Genomic DNA, 19,099 nt, shown 5'->3' with positions numbered 1-19,099 from the left:
TATAACAAATACATTTTGGGCAAAGGTGATTCCCTTGATTGAGAAAATAACTGGTATGACCATTCCCAATACGCCAGAAGCCCTCCTCCTCCTATCAATGTCACCAATAAGTAAATGCACAAAAATGGACAACCGAAGGCAGCTCACCTATATATGGGCTTTTTTCCTCATCTGTTCCCACGTGGATGAAAAGTTGAGCAACCAGTTCAAGAACAGAAAAAATAGAAGAAACCAGCAGGAACAAAAGATGCTAAAAATTCCAACATTTATTTTTCCATATTAAAAAAATATAACTTTGGGTAAACTACGTTAGTGAAATATTAGTTGTGTTACAGCATTATGCACATACAGCAGCGTTTGACCAACGCGTTTCGACAAATGTCTTAATTATGGCATCATAAGTAAACGCATGTATAAAAGGTCGACAATAGGCTACCTAAGACAGGCGGCTAAGAATGTCATTCTGCGACACCGGAAAAGCATTACTCCACCCACTGTGGAGGAATGGTTTGCGGAGATCTCTCTCCTTATTAGGATGGAGCATTTCATTGCCCTCTCACCGGCTGATGATGATAGTGATTTGGTGGGATTGGATGGATTTCCAAAATTGTGACGCCTACCGTCTAGCCCCAACTAAGATTATCTGGCATGTCGTCACATCCATGTTCCTAATCTCACTCTATTGATTGGTGGTCTGCCTTGGTCCGCTCCCTCTCTCTCTATCTTTCATATGGAAAAACACATGCTTCATCGGGATATTGATGGAAAAATCTCCCTATAACCCCAAAGTACTGTAGCTATGCATAAATTTATAGCTATATTTTACTCCTGTACTATTTGTATTGGATTTTCTTGTACTTTCTAAATACAAAAATAAAAGAATAATTGAATTTGAAAAAAAAAGTTTCATATTAAACAGCTCCCCCCCTGTGTGCGACTTCTCTGATGACTATGAAGTTTGTCTTTGCTAATAAAGTATTTTCCACATTCGGAGCAGGAGTACGGCTTCTCTACTGTGTAACTTCTCTGATGTTTCATCTGAAAGGATTCGTTTAAAGAAACATTGTCCACATTCTGAACATGAATTTTCTTATGTCTGAGAAGACTTGATTCATATATAAAACAGATCCCACATACGCTACATGTAACTGGATTCTCTCCAGTGTGATCTCTTTGATGATCACTTAGCAGGGCTTCAGTATTAAAACATTTTCCACATTCTGAGCATGAATACGGCTTTTCTTCAGTGTGCATTTCCACATGAGCAAGAAGATGTGATTTACTTAAAAATAATTTTCCACATTCTGAACATGTATATGCATTTCCTGTGTGAATTCTCTCATGTGCAGTAAGATTTGCTTTATATCTAAAAGCTTTCTGACAGCGAGAACATGAATACGGCTTCACTTCTGGGTGAATTATCCTATGAGCAATAATATTTGACTTTTCTTTAAAACATTTTCCACATTCTGAACAGGAATACGGCTTTACACTAGTGTGGATTAGCTCATGTTTAGCAAGACCTGATTTATGTTTATAACTTTTCTGACATACTGAACATGAATATGGCTTCTCTCCTGTGTGAACTCTCTCATGTATAACAACGTGTGATTTACTTATAAAACATTTCCCACATTCTGAACATGAATACGGCTTCTCTCCTCTGTGAAGTCTCTCATGTTTAACAAGATATGATTTTATAATAAAACATTTCCCACATTCTGAACATTCATACGGCTTCTCTCCTGTGTGAATTTTCTCATGTCTAACAAGATCTGATTTATCTATAAAACATTTTCCACATTCTGAACATGAAAACGGCTTCTCTCCTGTGTGAATTCTCTCATGTATAACAAGGTGTGATTTAGATCTAAAACATTTTCCACATTCTGAACATGAAAACGGCTTTTTTAATTTGTGATTTCTTTCATGTTTAAGAAGTTTAGATTTTTGGGAAAAACATTTCCCACATCTTGAACATGAATAAGGCATGTCACTTTTATGTCTTTTCTCATGTAAAACAAGATTTGATTTGTTTATAAAACCTTTCCCACATTCTGAACATGGATACGGCTTCTCTCCTGTATGTATTCTCTGATGTCTAGTAAGATGATATTTGCTTGAAAAGCAATTCTTACATTCTGAACATGAATACGGCTTTTCTCTTGTGTGACTTTGCTTACATTTAACAAGATATTCTTGATTTACATTAAGGGTAATGAGGTTTTCTCCTGAGGACTGACACATGATATCTTCTTCTTTTACATTATATTCTAGCAATAACACGACATTTCTTCCAGAACGATCACTTGTATTTTCTGTTAGAAACAAAAATAGATTTCATTATTTTTATAAATCACAACTTTAAACATAAAGGTCCATCCATGTCCCACCTCCGATCCAGGATGGAGAATGTAGAAGAAATGTTAAGAAATTCAATGCACATTACGAGAAATCACCCTATCACCGGGAAACAGAAGATGCACAATATGGGATCCTCCAATGGTTCCACCTTCCCCAGTAACTGTGTTTGAGAAGTTCTCAATTATCAGGGGAAGCACAAAGGAGACCCCTGGACTTCCAGACCACGTCCCAGTGCAAACCTGCTCCTCTTTCATGATCATCAGTGCACATTCAGACAAGGGCAAAATCATGTTACACCAAATAACAATAATTATACTAACAGGTAATTACAGACACGTGTATGTACGGCCAGGGACAGTAGTGAGGATGTATGATATCTGACAGTGTCGACCACAGAAACGACCACAAAGAAATGGCTGAGGTCTCCTCTTACCTGGTGATATAAGAGGCCAGTGCTCCTCCACCACAACGTCCTTATACTGATCCCAGTGTCCTTCTACATAATCCCACTCCTCCATGGAGAAATAGAGAGCAACGTCCTGACACCGGAGAGGAACCTGACAACCAACGAGAGCGACATCACCCAGAATCCTCCAGTGTATACTGTATAATCTCCCAGCAGTCTCCTTATCACCCAGAATCCTCCAGTGTATACTGTATAATCTCCAAGCAGTGTCCTCTCATCACCCAGAATCCTCCAGTGTAACATAGTAACATAGTTAGTAAGGCCGAAAAAAGACATTTGTCCATCCAGTTCAGCCTATATTCCATCATAATAAATCCCCAGATTTACGTCCTTCTACAGAACCTAATAATTGTATGATACAATATTGTTCTGCTCCAGGAAGACATCCAGGCCTCTCTTGAACCCCTCGACTGAGTTCGCCATCACCACCTCCTCAGGCAAGCAATTCCAGATTCTCACCGCCCTAACAGTAAAGAATCCTCTTCTATGTTGGTGGAAAAACCTTCTCTCCTCCAGACGCAAAGAATGCCCCCTTGTGCCCGTCACCTTCCTTGGTATACAGTATAGTCTCCCAGCAGTCTCCTCTCATCACCCAGAATCCTCCAGTGTATACTGTATAATCCCCCAGCAGTCTCCTCTCATCACCCAGAATCCGCCAGTGTATACTGTATAATCTCCCAGCAGTCTCCTCTCATCACCCAGAATCCTCCAGTGTATACTGTATAATCACCCAGCAGTCTCCTCTCATCACCCAGAATCCTCCAGTGTATACTGTATAATCTCCCTTAAGTCACTTCTCCATCCATCACCCAGAATCCTCCAGTGTATACTGTATAATCTCCCAGCAGTCTCCTCTCATCACCCAGAATCCTCCAGTGTACACTGTATAATCTCCCAGCAGTCTCCTCTCATCACCCAGAATCCTCCAGTGTACACTGTATAATCTCCCAGCAGTCTCCTCTCATCACCCAGAATCCTCCAGTGTACACTGTATAATCTCCCAGCAGTCTCCTCTCATCACCCAGAATCCTCCAGTGTATACTGTATAATCTCCTAGCAGTCTCCTCTCCGCGCATCACCCAGAATCCCCCAGTGTAATCTCCCAGCAGTTTCCTCTCCGCTCATCACCCAGAATCCCCCAGTGTAATCTCCCTGCAGTCTCCTCTCCGCTCATCACCCAGAATCCCCCAGTGTAATCTCCCAGCAGTCTCCTCTCCGCTCATCACCCAGAATCCCCCAATGTAATCTCCCAGCAGTCTCCTCTCATCACCCAGAATCCCCAGTGTAATCTCCCAGGAGTCTCCTCTCCGCTCATCACCCAGAATCCCCCAGTGTAATCTCCCAGCAGTCACCTCTCCGCTCATCACACAGAATCCCCCAGTGTAATCTCCCAGCAGTCTCCTCTCATCACCCAGAATCCCCCAGTGTAATCTCCCAGCAGTCTCCTCTCATCACCCAGAATCCCCCAGTGTAATCTCCCAGCAGTCTCCTCTCATCACCCAGAATCCCCCAGTGTAATCTCCCTGCAGTCTCCTCTCCGCTCATCACCCAGAATCCCCCAGTGTAATCTCCCAGCAGTCTCCTCTCCGCTCATCACCCAGAATCCCCCAATGTAATCTCCCAGCAGTCTCCTCTCATCACCCAGAATCCCCAGTGTAATCTCCCAGGAGTCTCCTCTCCGCTCATCACCCAGAATCCCCCAGTGTAATCTCCCAGCAGTCACCTCTCCGCTCATCACACAGAATCCCCCAGTATAATCTCCCAGCAGTCTCCTCTCATCACCCAGAATCCCCCAGTGTAATCTCCCAGCAGTCTCCTCTCATCACCCAGAATCCCCCAGTGTAATCTCCCAGCAGTCACCTCTCCGGTCAGCAGCTCAGTGATCTTGTTGGCCAGTTCTAGGACCTTCTTCTCAGGTGTCGGGGAGTGCAGGGGTTCTGTGATGGGGCTCTGGATCTTGTTCCGTCCTCCGGACATACCGGGGGTCACACGGTCACCGGACGTCTTCTTCACCACCGTGTGCTCCTGTGTACAGTGACAGACGCCAATCACCACAGATTCTATCCATCTTTTCAGTCCTGTTATATTAATAGAGATCAGAGTGATCTCATGGGAGACTCTCACCTTTCCCTTTAACAAGTCGATTATCTCCAGGGCGAGGAGTAATATTCTTGCAGTCATGTTGCTTTTGTCCTTGTTGCTCCTCGTTGGGTCATTTTTCATCCTGACGTCCTGGTACTGACCCTTCTGTCCTTCCATGTACTCCCACTCCTCCATGGAGAAATAGACAGCGGCATCCTGACACCTGACAGGAACCTGACAAACATACAGTTAGGAGCAGAAATCATTGGCCAGAGTGGAATCCTCGTGATTTCAGCTCTGCAGGTCGCTAGTTTGGATGTAAAATGAAACAACTGAGATGTAATGGAAGGGAAGACTTTCAGGTTTATTTAAAGGGGAAAAACCAAAATCTCCTGTGAAACGTTTAGGAATTGCAGCCATCTTTCTACAAATCCTCCTCATTTTAGTCACTCAAAAGTAATTGGACAAATTAACTTTCCCATAAATAAAAAGGTCATCTTTAATCCTTTACAGCAATGACAGTCTGAAGTCTGGAGGCCATGGACATCACCATTGCTGGTCTCCTCCTGTGTGAGGCTTTGCTGCATTGATGGCCTGAAGTCTGGAGGCCATGGACATCACCATCACTGGTTTACTACTTTTGCTGCCTTTACTGCAGAGACTTCAGTTGTCGCTTGTTTGTGGCTTATTCTGCCTTCAGTTTTGTCTTCAGCCTGTGAAATGCAGCTCAATAGGGCTGAGATCTGGTCATCTGGTGATGACTTGATCATTGGGGAATACTCCACTTCTTTTTCGCAGGATCTATTGGATCATTTTCCATCTGTCCTGTGAAGTGCAGTCTAAAGAACCTTGCTGCATTTGGTTGGATCTGAGCATCAATCATCATCATTAAACACTGGTGACCCGGGATCATTGGAATCCATGCATGCCTGCGCCATCACACTGCCTCCACCATGTGAAGAAAATTAGTGGTAGTCCGCTCACCTTCCAGGGTGTGAAGAATTTACATCAATAAAACCATCCCTCGATCAAAACTGTGCCGCTAATTATAGACCTGTCTCTAATCTTCCCTTCATCTCTAAACTCCTCGAACGCCTGGTCCACTCTCGTCTTACCCGCTATCTCTCAGATAACTCTCTTCTCGACCCTCTTCAATCTGGTTTCCGCTCTTTACACTCTACTGAAACTGCCCTCACTAAAGTCTCTAATGACCTACTAACAGCTAAATCTAATGGTCACTACTCCATGCTAATTCTCTTGGATCTCTCTGCAGCATTCGATACTGTGGATCATCAGCTCATCCTCACTATGCTCCGCTCCATCGGCCTCAAGGACACCGTTCTCTCCTGGTTCTCCTCCTATCTCTCTGACCGATCCTTCACTGTATGTTTTGCTGGTTCCTCCTCCTCTCACCTTCCCCTTACTGTTGGAGTTCCTCAAGGATCAGTCCTAGGCCCCCTCCTCTTCTCTTTGCATACTGCCCCTATTGGACAAACAATCAGTAGATTTGGGTTCCAGTACCATCTCTATGCTGACGACACCCAATTATACACTTCTCCTGTTATCACGCCAACCTTTTTAGAAAACACCAGTGATTGTCTTACCGCTGTCTCTAACATCATGTCCTCCCTCTATTTGAAACTGAACCTGTCAAAAACTGAACTCCTCGTGTTTTCTCCCTCTACTAACCTACCTTTGCCTGACATTGCCATCTCCGTGTGCGGTTCCACCATTATGCCAAAGCAACATGCCCGCTGCCTTGGGGTCATCCTTGATTCTGACCTTTCATTCACCCCCCACATCCGATCATTGGCTCGCTCTTCTTACCTGCATCTCAAAAACATTTCTAGAATTCGCCCTTTTCTTACTTTCGACTCTGCAGAACCTCTTACTGTTTCACTTATTCATTCTCGTCTGGACTATTGTAACTCTCTACTAATCGGCCTCCCTCTTACCAAACTTTCCCGCTCCAATCTGTCCTGAATGCTGCTGCCAGGATCATATTCCTCACCAACCATTACACCGATGCCTCTACCTTGTGCCAGTCATTACACTGGTTACCCATCCACTCCAGAATCCAGTACAAAACTACTACCCTCATCCACAAAGCACTCCATGGCTCAGCACCACCCTACATCTCCTCTCTGGTCTCAGTCTACCACCCTACCCGTGCCCTCCGCTCCGCTAATGACCTCAGGTTAGCATCCTCAATAATCAGAACCTCCCACTCCCGTCTCCAAGACTTTACACGTGCTGCGCCGATTCTTTGGAATGCACTACCTAGGTTAATACGATTAATCCCCAATCCCCACAGTTTTAAGCGTGCCCTAAAAACTCATTTGTTCAGACTGGCCAACCGCCTCAATGCATTAACCTAACGATCCCTGTGTGGCCTATTTAAAAAAAAAACAAAAAAAAAACAATCAGGTTCCTCGCATCATGTTCTCATTCACTTTATGCAGTTAATAGCCCTCTGTGTCTGTACTGCTACATACTTAGGCAGATAACTGGTTCATGCAGCTTTACATGAACACCTGAGCCTTACACTATGGCCGGTCCGAATAACTAAAGCAATTGTTACCATCCACCTCTCGTGTCTCCCCTTTTCCTCATAGTTTGTAGCTTGCGAGCAGCAGGACCCTCATTCCTCTTGGTATCTATTTTGAACTGTGATTTCTGTTATGCTGTAATGTCTATTGTCTGTACAAGTCCCCTCTATAATTTGTAAAGCGCTGCGGAATATGTTGGCGCTATATAAATAAAAATTATTATTATTATTATTATTATTATTACATCCACGCGCAGATCAAGTCAGAGCAGCTGAAGTAGATACAATGAGGTACAAGTGGTGATTCATGGTCACCATGAGCCAGACGTATGTCAATGCGTAGGTCCTGCCACTAGTATCTTATCTGCACTACTGCCAATGTATTTGGAGCATTTTTTAAATGGCTAAATAAAAGCTATGATTTATACTTGGGACAAATCGTATCTCTGGATCACCACTTGTACCTCATCCATGTGTAACAGATTATTATTATTATTAATTTATATAGCACCATTAACCCCTTCATGACCCAGCCTATTTTGACCTTAAAGACCTGGCCGTTTTTTGCAATTCTGACCAGTGTCCCTTTATGAGGTAATAACTCAGGAACGCTTCAACGGATCCTAGCGGTTCTGAGATTGTTTTTTCGTGACATATTGGGCTTCATGTTAGTGGTAAATTTAGGTCAATAAATTCTGCGTTTATTTGTGATAAAAACGGAAATTTTGGCGAAATTTTTTAAAATTTCACAATTTTCACATTTTGAATTTTTATTCTGTTAAACCAGAGAGTTATGTGACACAAAATAGTTAATAAATAACATTTCCCACATGTTTACTTTACATTAGCACAATTTTGGAAACATTTTTTTTTCCTAGGAAGTTATAAGGGTTAAAATTTGACCAGCGATTTCTCATTTTTACAACGAAATTTACAAAACCATTTTTTTTAGGGACCACCTCACATTTGAAATCAGTTTGAGGGGTCTATATGGCTGAAAATACCCAAAAGTGACACCATTCTAAAAACTGCACCCCTCAAGGTGCACAAAACCACATTCAAGAAGTTTATTAACCCTTCAGGTGCTTCATAGCAGCAGAAGCAACATGGAAGGAAAAAATGAACATTTGACTTTTTAGTCACAAAAATGATCTTTTAGCAACAATTTTTTTTATTTTCCCAATGGTAAAAGGAGAAACTGAACCATGAAAGTTGTTGTCCAATTTGTCCTGAGTATGCTGATACCGCATATGTGGGGGTAAACCACTGTTTGGGCGCACGGCAGGGCTTGGAAGGGAAGGAGCGCCATTTGACTTTTTGAATGAAAAATTGGCTGCACTCTTTAGCGGACACCATGTCACGTTTGGAGAGCCCCCGTGTGCCTAAAAATTGGAGCTCCCCCACAAGTGACCCCATTTTGGAAACTAGATGCCCCAAGGAACTTATCTAGATGCATAGTGAGCACTTTAAACCCTCAGGTGCTTCACAAATTGATCCGTAAAAATGAAAAAGTACTTTTTCACAAAAAAATTCTTTTAGCCTCAATTTTTTTCATTTTCACATGGGCAACAGGATAAAATGGATCCTAAAATTTGCTGGGCAATTTCTCCTAAGTACACTGATACCTCACATGTGGGGGTAAACCACTGTTTGGGCATATGGTAAAGCTCGGAAGGGAAGGAGCGCCATTTGACTTTTTGAATGAAAAATTATCTCCATCGTTAGCGGACACCATGTCACGTTTGGAGAGCCCCTGTGTGCCTAAACATTGGAGCTCCCCCACAAGTGACCCCATTTTGGAAACTGGACCCCCCAAGGAACTTATCTAGATGCCTAGTGAGCACTTTAAACCCTCAGGTGCTTCACAAATTGATCCGTAAAAATGAAAAAGTACTTTTTTTTTCACAAAAAAATTATTTTCGCCTCAATTTTTTCATTTTCACATGGACAACAGGATAAAATGGATCCTAAAATTTGTTGGGCAATTTCTCCCGAGTATGCCGATACCTCACATGTGGGGGTAAACCACTGTTTGGGCACATGGCAAGGCTCGGAAGGGAAGGAGCGCCATTTGACTTTTTGAATGGAAAATTAGCTCCAACTGTTAGCGCAGGGGTCCCCAACTCCAGTCCTCAAGGCCCACCAACAGGTCATGTTTTCAGGATTTCCTTTGCATTGCACAGGTGATGCAATTATTACCTGGGCAAGACTAAGGAAATCCTGAAAACATGACATGTTGGTGGGCCTTGAGGACTGGAGTTGGGGACCCCTGTGTTAGCGGACACCATGTCGCTTTTGGAGAGCCCCTGTGTGCCTAAACATTGGAGCTCCCCCACAAGTGACCCCATTTTGGAAACTAGCCCCCCAAGGAACTTATCTAGATGCATATTGAGCACTTTAAACCCCCAGGTGCTTCACAGAAGTTTATAACGCAGAGCCATGAAAATAAAAAATAATTTTTCTTTCCTCAAAAATTATTTTTTAGCCTGGAATTTCCTATTTTTCCAAGGGTAATAGGAGAAATTGGACCCCAAATGTTGTTGTCCAGTTTGTCCTGAGTACGCTGATACCCCATATGTGGGGGTAAACCACTGTTTTGGCGCACGGCAGGGCTCGGAAGGGAAGGCACGCCATTTGGTTTTTTAAATGGAAAATTAGCTCCAATCATTAGCGGACACCATGTCGCGTTTGGAGAGCCCCTGTGTGCCTAAACATTGCAGATCCCCCACAAATCACCCCATTTTGGAAACTAGACCCCCAAAGGAACTAATCTAGATGTGTGGTGAGCACTTTGAACCCCCAAGTGCTTCACAGAAGTTTATAACGCAGAACCATGAAAATAAAAATAAAAAATTATTTTCTCAAAAATGATTTTTTAGTCCGCAATTTTTTATTTTCCCAAGGGTAACAGGAGAAATTTGACCCCAAAAGTTGTTGTCAAGTTTCTCCTGAGTACGCTGATACCCCATATGTGGGGGTAAACCACTGTTTAGGCACACGTCGGGGTTTGGAAGGGAAGTAGTGATGTTTTGAAATGCAGACTTTGATGGAATGCTCTGCGGGCGTCACGTTGCGTTTGCAGAGACCCTGATGTGGCTAAACAGTAGAAACCCCCCACAAGTGACCCCATTTTGGAAACTAGACCCCCAAAGGAACTTATCTAGATGTGTGGTGAGCACTTTGAACCCCCAAGTGCTTCACAGAAGTTTATAACGCAGAGCCGTGAAAATAATAAATACGTTTTCTTTCCTCAAAAATAATTTTTTAGCCCAGAATTTTTTATTTTCTTAAGGGTTACAGGAGAAATTGGACCCCAAAAGTTGTTGTCCAGTTTCTCCTGAGTACGCTGATACCCCATGTGTGGGGCTAAACCACTGTTTGGGCACACGTCGGGGCTCAGAAGGGAAGTAGTGACTTTTGAAATGCAGACTTTGATGGAATGGTCTGCGGGCGTCACGTTGCGTTTGCAGAGCCCCTGGTGTGCCTAAACAGTAGAAACCCCCCACAAGTGACCCCATTTTGGAAACTAGACCCCCAAGGAACTTATCTAGATATGTGGTGAGCACTTTGAACCCCAAGTGCTTCACAGACGTTTACAACGCAGAGCCGTGAAAATAAAAAATCATTTTTCTTTCCTCAAAAAAGATGTTTTGTCAAGCAATTTTTTATTTTCACAAGGGTAACAGGAGAAATTGGACCCCAATAATTGTTTCGCAGTTTATCCTGAGTATGCTGGTACCCCATATGTGGGGATGAACCACTGTTTGGGCACACGTTGGGGCTCGGAAGTGAGGGAGCACCATTTGACTTTTTGAATACAAGATCGGCTGGAATCAATGGTGGCGCCATGTTGAGTTTGGTGTCATGATCCCAATGGCAGGGGATCACAAAAGGACAAGCACAAAAAATAAAACAAGCTCTAGGGTGATGGAAACTGAGCTGACCGCGATCCTGAACCTCAACACACAACTAGCTGTAGCCGGGGAACGTGCCTACGATGATTCTAGACGTCTCGCGCCAGCCGAAGAACTAACTTTCCCTATTAGAAGAAACACAGACCTCTCTTGCCTCCAGAGAAACACCCCACAGAAATAGCAGCCCCCCACATGTAATGACGGTGAAATGAGAGGAAAGCACATACGTAGTTATGAAAACAGATTCAGCAAAATGAGGCCCGCTAAAGCTAGATAGCAGAGGATACAAAAGTGAACTACGCGGTCAGCGAAAAACCCTACAAAAAACCATCCTGAAATTACTTGAACTCATGTTCCAACTCATGGAACATGAGGAGTAATATCAGCCCACTAGAGCAACCAGCAAAAAGGAATCACATATCTGCAAGCTGGACCAAGACAAAAATTAAGCAAAACGTGGAACAGGAAAATCAAAAACTTAGCTTGTCCTGAAGAATACAGAAGCGGGAAGCAGAAGTAACAAGACACACTGATTACATTGATAGCCGGCGAGGAAATGACAAGAAAGCCAGGTTAAATAGGAAACTCCCATATCCTGATAGAACAGGTGGACACCAGAGACCGCAGAGAACACAAGTCACCCAGTACCATCTGTAACCACCAGAGGGAGCCCAAAAACAGAATCCACAACAGTACCCCCCCCCTTGAGGAGGGGTCACCGAACCCTCACGAGAACCACCAGGGCGACCAGGATGAGCCCTATGAAATGCACGGACCAAATCAGCAGCATGAACATCAGAGGCAACCACCCAAGAATTATCCTCCTGACCATAACCCTTCCACTTGACCAAATATTGGAGTTTCCGTCTGGAAACACGAGAATCCAAGATCTTCTCCACAACATACTCCAATTCTCCCTCCACCAGCACCGGAGCAGGAGGCTCAAGCGAAGGAACAACAGGTACCTCATACTTCCGCAACAACGACCGATGGAACACATTATGAATAGCAAACGATGCCGGGAGATCCAAACGAAACGACACAGGGTTAAGAATTTCCAAGATCCTATAGGGACCGATGAACCGAGGCTTGAACTTAGGAGAAGAGACCTTCATAGGAACAAAACGAGAAGACAACCACACCAAGTCCCCAACACGAAGTCGAGGACCCACGCGGCGACGGCGATTAGCAAACTGCTGAGCCCTCTCCTGGGACAACTTCAAATTGTCCACCACATGACTCCAAATCTGATGCAACCTATCCACCACCATGTCCACTCCAGGACAATCAGAAGGCTCCACCTGACCAGAGGAAAAACGAGGATGAAACCCCGAATTACAAAAGAAAGGAGAAACCAAGGTAGCAGAACTAGCCCGATTATTAAGGGCAAATTCGGCAAGCGGCAAAAAGGTAACCCAGTCATCTTGATCAGCAGAAACAAAACACCTTAAATAAGTTTCCAAGGTCTGATTAGTTCGTTCCGTCTGGCCATTCGTCTGAGGATGGAATGCAGACGAAAAGGACAAATCAATGCCCATCTTAGCACAGAACGTCCGCCAAAATCTAGACACAAACTGGGATCCCTGTCAGAAACGATGTTCTCCGGAATCCCATGCAAACGAACCACGTTCTGAAAAAACAGAGGGACCAACTCAGAGGAGGAAGGCAACTTAGGCAAGGGGACCAGATGAACCATCTTAGAAAAGCGGTCACACACAACCCAGATGACGGACATTTTTTGAGAGACAGGGAGATCCGAAATAAAGTCCATGGAAATGTGCGTCCAAGGCCTCTTCGGAATAGGCAAAGGTGACAACAATCCACTGGCCCGAGAACAGCACGACTTAGCCCGAGCGCAAACTTCACAAGACTGCACAAAAGAACGCACATCCCTCGACAAGGAAGGCCACCAAAAAGACCTGGCCACCAAGTCTCTAGTACCAAATATTCCAGGATGACCTGCCAACGCAGAAGAATGGACCTCGGAGATGACTCTACTGGTCCAATTATCCGGAACAAACAGTCTTTCAGGCAAACAACGATCAGGTTTATCCGCCTGAAACTCCTGCAAAGCACGTCGCAAGTCTGGGGAGACAGCCGACAAAATCACCCCATCCCTAAGGATACCAGTGGGCTCAGAATTTCCAGGGGAGTCAGGCACAAAACTCCTAGAAAGAGCATCCGCCTTCACATTCTTTGAACCTGGCAGGTATGAAACCACAAAATCGAAACGGGAGAAAAACAGTGACCAACGAGCCTGTCTAGGATTCAGACGCTTGGCAGACTCAAGGTAAATCAGATTTTTGTGATCAGTCAAGACCACCACACGATGTCTAGCACCCTCAAGCCAATGACGCCACTCCTCAAATGCCCACTTCATGGCCAAAAGCTCCCGATTACCAACATCATAATTCCGCTCAGTGGGCGAAAACTTTCTAGAAAAGAACGCACATGGCTTCATCACTGAGCAATCGGAGCTTCTCTGTGACAAAACCGCCCCCGCTCCAATCTCGGAAGCATCAACCTCAACCTGAAAAGGAAGCGAAACATCTGGCTGACGCAACACAGGAGCAGAAGAAAACCGGCGCTTAAGTTCCTGAAAGGCCTCCACAGCCGCAGGAGACCAATCAGCAACATCAGCACCCTTCTTAGTCAAATCCGTCAAAGGCTTAACAACACTAGAAAAATTAGTTATGAAACGACGATAAAAATTAGCAAAGCCCAAGAACTTCTGTAGACTCTTAAGAGATGTAGGCTGCGTCCAGTCACAAATAGCCTGAACCTTGACGGGATCCATCTCAATAGTAGAAGGGGAAAAAATATACCCCAAAAAAGAAATCTTCTGGACTCCAAAGAGACACTTTGAACCTTTTACAAACAAAGAATTGGCCCGCAGGACCTGAAACACCTTCCTGACCTGCTGAACATGGGACTCCCAGTCATCAGAAAAAACCAAAACATCATCCAAATACACAATCATAAATTTATCCAGATATTCACGGAAAATATCGTGCATAAAGGACTGGAAGACAGAAGGAGCATTAGAAAGTCCAAAAGGCATTACCAAATACTCAAAATGGCCCTCAGGCGTATTAAATGCGGTTTTCCACTCATCACCCTGCTTTATCCGCACAAGATTATACGCACCCCGAAGATCAATCTTAGTGAACCATTTAGCCCCCTTAATGCGAGCGAACAAATCAGTCAACAATGGCAAAGGATACTGATATTTAACTGTAATCTTATTCAAAAGACGGTAATCTATACAAGGCCTCAAGGAACCATCTTTTTTGGCCACAAAAAAAAAAACCTGCTCCCAAAGGGGACGAAGATGGACGGATATGTCCCTTTTCCAAGGACTCCTTAACATAATCCCGCACAGCAGTATGCTCTGGCACTGACAGATTGAACAAACGACCTTTAGGAAATTTACTGCCAGGAATCAAATCTATAGCACAATCGCAATCCCTGTGAGGAGGAAGCGAACTGAGCTTAGGCTCCTCAAAAACATCCTGATAATCAGACAAAAACACAGGAATCTCAGAAGGAGTAGATGAAGCGATAGAAATCGGAGGTGCATCATCATGAACCCCCTGACATCCCCAGCTTAACACAGACATCGTTTTCCAGTCCAAGACTGGGTTATGAGTTTGTAACCATGGCAGACCAAGCACTAAGACATCATGTAAATTATACAGTACCAGGAAGCGAATCACCTCCTGATGAACGGGAGTCATACGCATGGTCACTTGTGTCCAGTACTGAGGTTTATTCATAGCCAAAGGTGTAGAGTCAATTCCTTTCAAAGGAATAGGGACTTCCAGAGGCTCCAGACTAAACCCACAGCGGTTGGCAAATTACCAATCCATAAGACTCAGGGCAGCGCCTGAATCTACATAGGCATCGACGGAAATGGCTGATAATGAACAAATCAGAGTCACAGACAGAATGAACTTAGACTGTAAAGTACTAATGGCAACAGACTTATCAACCTTTTTTGTGCGTTTAGAGCATGCTGATATAACATGAGCTGAATCACCACAATAAAAACACAACCCATTTTTCCACCTATAGTTTTGCCGTTCACTTCTGGACTGAATTCTATCACATTGCATTGTCTCAGGTGCCTGTTCAGAAGACACCGCCAAATGGTGCACAGGTTTGCGCTCCCGTAAACGCCGATCAATCTGAATAGCCATAGTCATAGACTCATTCAGACCTGTAGGCGCAGGGAACCCCACCATGACATCTTTAATGGCCTCAGAAAGGCCATCTCTGAATCTTGCAGCCAGGGCGCACTCATTCCACTGAGTAAGCACCGACCATTTCCGAAATTTCTCACAATACATTTCTGCTTCATCTTGCCCCTGAGAGAGAGCCAATAAAGCTTTTTCAGCCTGAATCTCTAGGTTAGGTTCCTCATAGAGCAAACCCAATGCCAGAAAAAACGCATCCACATTGAGCAACACAGGATCCCCTGGTGCCAATGCAAATGCCCAATTCTGAGGGTCACCCCGCAGGAAAGATATAACAATCTTGACTTGCTGAGCAGGGTCTCCAGAAGAGCGAGATTTCAAAGAAAGAAACAACTTGCAATTGTTCCTAAAATTCAGAAAACTAGATCTATCTCCAGGAAAAAACTCTGGGATAGGAATTCTAGGTTCAGACATAGGAGCATGTACAACAAAATCTTGTATATTTTGAACCTTAGCAGCAAGATTATTCAGGCTGGAAGCCAAACTCTGGACGTCCATGATAAACAGCTGAGGTCAGAGCCATTCAAGGATTAAGAGGAGGTAAGACGCAGCCAGACTGCAATTAAGGCTATGCAGCAAACTCTGAGGGGGAAAAAAAAAAAAAAAAAACTTCCTCAGACTACTTTTCCTCCTACTTCAGCCAATACGATTACCACTTTTTGGCCGGCTATACTGTCATGATCCCAATGGCAGGGGATCACAAAAGGACAAGCACAAAAAATAAAACAAGCTCTAGGGTGATGGAAACTGAGCTGACCGCGATCCTGAACCTCAAACACACAACTAGCTGTAGCCGGGGAACGTGCCTACGATGATTCTAGACGTCTCGCGCCAGCTGAAGAACTAACTTTCCCTATTAGAAGAAACACAGACCTCTCTTGCCTCCAGAGAAACACCCCACAGAAATAGCAGCCCCCCACATGTAATGATGGTGAAATGAGAGGAAAGCACATAATTAGTTATGAAAACAGATTCAGCAAAATGAGGCCCGCTAAAACTAGATAGCAGAGGATACAAAAGTGAACTACGCGGTCAGCGAAAAACCCTACAAAAAACCATCCTGAAATTACTTGAACTCATGTTCCAACTCATGGAACATGAGGAGTAATATCAGCCCACTAGAGCAACCAGCAAAAAGGAATCACATATCTGCAAGCTGGACCAAGACAAAAATTAAGCAAAACGTGGAACAGGAAAATCAAAAACTTAGCTTGTCCTGAAGAATACAGAAGCGGGAAGCAGAAGTAACAAGACACACTGATTACATTGATAGCCGGCGAGGAAATGACAAGAAAGCCAGGTTAAATAGGAAACTCCCATATCCTGATAGAACAGGTGGACACCAGAGACCGCAGAGAACACAAGTCACCCAGTAACATAGTAACATAGTAACATAGTTAGTAAGGCCGAAAAAAGACATTTGTCCATCCAGTTATATTCCATTATAATAAATACCCAGATCTACGTCCTTCTACAGAACCTAATAATTGTATGATACAATATTGTTCTGCTCCAGGAAGACATCCAGGCCTCTCTTGAACCCCTCGACTGAGTTCGCCATCACCACCTCCTCAGGCAAGCAATTCCAGATTCTCACTGCCCTAACAGTAAAGAATCCTCTTCTATGTTGGTGGAAAAACCTTCTCTCCTCCAGACGCAAAGAATGCCCCCTTGTGCCCGTCACCTTCCTTGGTATAAACAGATCCTCAGCGAGATATTTGTATTGTCCCCTTATATACTTATACATGGTTATTAGATCGCCCCTCAGTCGTCTTTTTTCTAGACTAAATAATCCTAATTTCGCTAATCTATCTGGGTATTGTAGTTCTCCCATCCCCTTTATTAATTTTGTTGCCCTCCTTTGTACTCTCTCTAGTTCCATTATATCCTTCCTGAGCACCGGTGCCCAAAACTGGACACAGTACTCCATGTGCGGTCTAACTAGGGATTTGTACAGAGGCAGTATAATGCTCTCATCATGTGTATCCAGACCTCTTTTAATGCACCCCATGATCCTGTTTGCCTTGGCAGCTGCTGCCTGGCACTGGCTGCTCCAGGTAAGTTTATCATTAACTAGGATCCCCAAGTCCTTCTCCCTGTCAGATTTACCCAGTGGTTTCCCATTCAGTGTGTAATGGTGATATTGATTCCTTCTTCCCATGTGTATAACCTTACATTTATCATTGTTAAACCTCATCTGCCACCTTTCAGCCCAAGTTTCCAACTTATCCAGATCCATCTGTAGCAGAATACTATCTTCTCTTGTATTAACTGCTTTACATAGTTTTGTATCATCTGCAAATATCGATATTTTACTGTGTAAACCTTCTACCAGATCATTAATGAATATGTTGAAGAGAACAGGTCCCAATACTGACCCCTGCGGTACCCCACTGGTCACAGCGACCCAGTTAGAGACTATACCATTTATAACCACCCTCTGCTTTCTATCACTAAGCCAGTTACTAACCCATTTACACACATTTTCCCCCAGACCAAGCATTCTCATTTTGTGTACCAACCTCTTGTGCGGCACGGTATCAAACGCTTTGGAAAAATCGAGATATACCACGTCCAATGACTCACCGTGGTCCAGCCTATAGCTTACCTCTTCATAAAAACTGATTAGATTGGTTTGACAGGAGCGATTTCTCATAAACCCATGCTGATATGGAGTTAAACAGTTATTCTCATTGAGATAATCCAGAATAACATCCCTCAGAAACCCTTCAAATATTTTACCAACAATAGAGGTTAGACTTACTGGCCTATAATTTCCAGGTTCACTTTTAGAGCCCTTTTTGAATATTGGCACCACATTTGCTATGCGCCAGTCCTGCGGAACAGACCCTGTCGCTATAGAGTCACTAAAAATAAGAAATAATGGTTTATCTATTACATTACTTAGTTCTCTTAGTACTCGTGGGTGTATGCCATCCGGACCCGGAGATTTATCTATTTTAATCTTATTTAGCCGGTTTCGCACCTCTTCTTGGGTTAGATTGGTGACCCTTAATATAGGGTTTTCATTGTTTCTTGGGATTTCACCTAGCATTTCATTTTCCACCGTGAATACCGTGGAGAAGAAGGTGTTTAATATGTTAGCTTTTTCCTCGTCATCTACAACCATTCTTTCCTCACTATTTTTTAAGGGGCCTACATTTTCAGTTTTTATTCTTTTACTATTGATATAGTTGAAGAACAGTTTGGGATTAGTTTTACTCTCCTTAGCAATGTGCTTCTCTGTTTCCTTTTTGGCAGCTTTAATTAGTTTTTTAGATAAAGTATTTTTCTCCCTATAGTTTTTTAGAGCTTCAATGGTGCCATCCTGCTTTAGTAGTGCAAATGCTTTCTTTTTACTGTTAATTGCCTGTCTTACTTCTTTGTTTAGCCACATTGGGTTTTTCCTATTTCTAGTCCTTTTATTCCCACAAGGTATAAACCGCTTACACTGCCTATTTAGGATGTT

General features: G+C 43.6%; 1 protein-coding gene across 1 annotated transcript in view; it reads right to left on the bottom strand.

Moving 5' to 3' along the window:
* Positions 1-248: 248 nt before the first annotated feature.
* LOC138638920 (zinc finger protein 665-like) overlaps positions 249-19,099 on the bottom strand; it is a 165,218-nt gene continuing 146,367 nt past the window's right edge. Inside the window, exons 4-7 of the mRNA XM_069728670.1 lie at positions 4,955-5,146; positions 4,691-4,855; positions 2,798-2,921; positions 249-2,318 (exon numbers count right to left, since the gene is read on the bottom strand). Of these exons, the coding sequence (XP_069584771.1) occupies positions 907-2,318; positions 2,798-2,921; positions 4,691-4,855; positions 4,955-5,146 (1,893 nt within the window). The 3' untranslated portion in view covers positions 249-906. The remainder of the gene's footprint in view (positions 2,319-2,797; positions 2,922-4,690; positions 4,856-4,954; positions 5,147-19,099) is intronic.

The sequence above is a fragment of the Ranitomeya imitator genome, chromosome 5 (genome assembly GCF_032444005.1).
Source record: "Ranitomeya imitator isolate aRanImi1 chromosome 5, aRanImi1.pri, whole genome shotgun sequence".
NCBI classification, from domain to species: domain Eukaryota; kingdom Metazoa; phylum Chordata; class Amphibia; order Anura; family Dendrobatidae; genus Ranitomeya; species Ranitomeya imitator.
The sequence above is the reverse complement of the archived record's forward strand: the minus strand, read 5'-3'. Positions and strand labels throughout refer to the sequence as shown.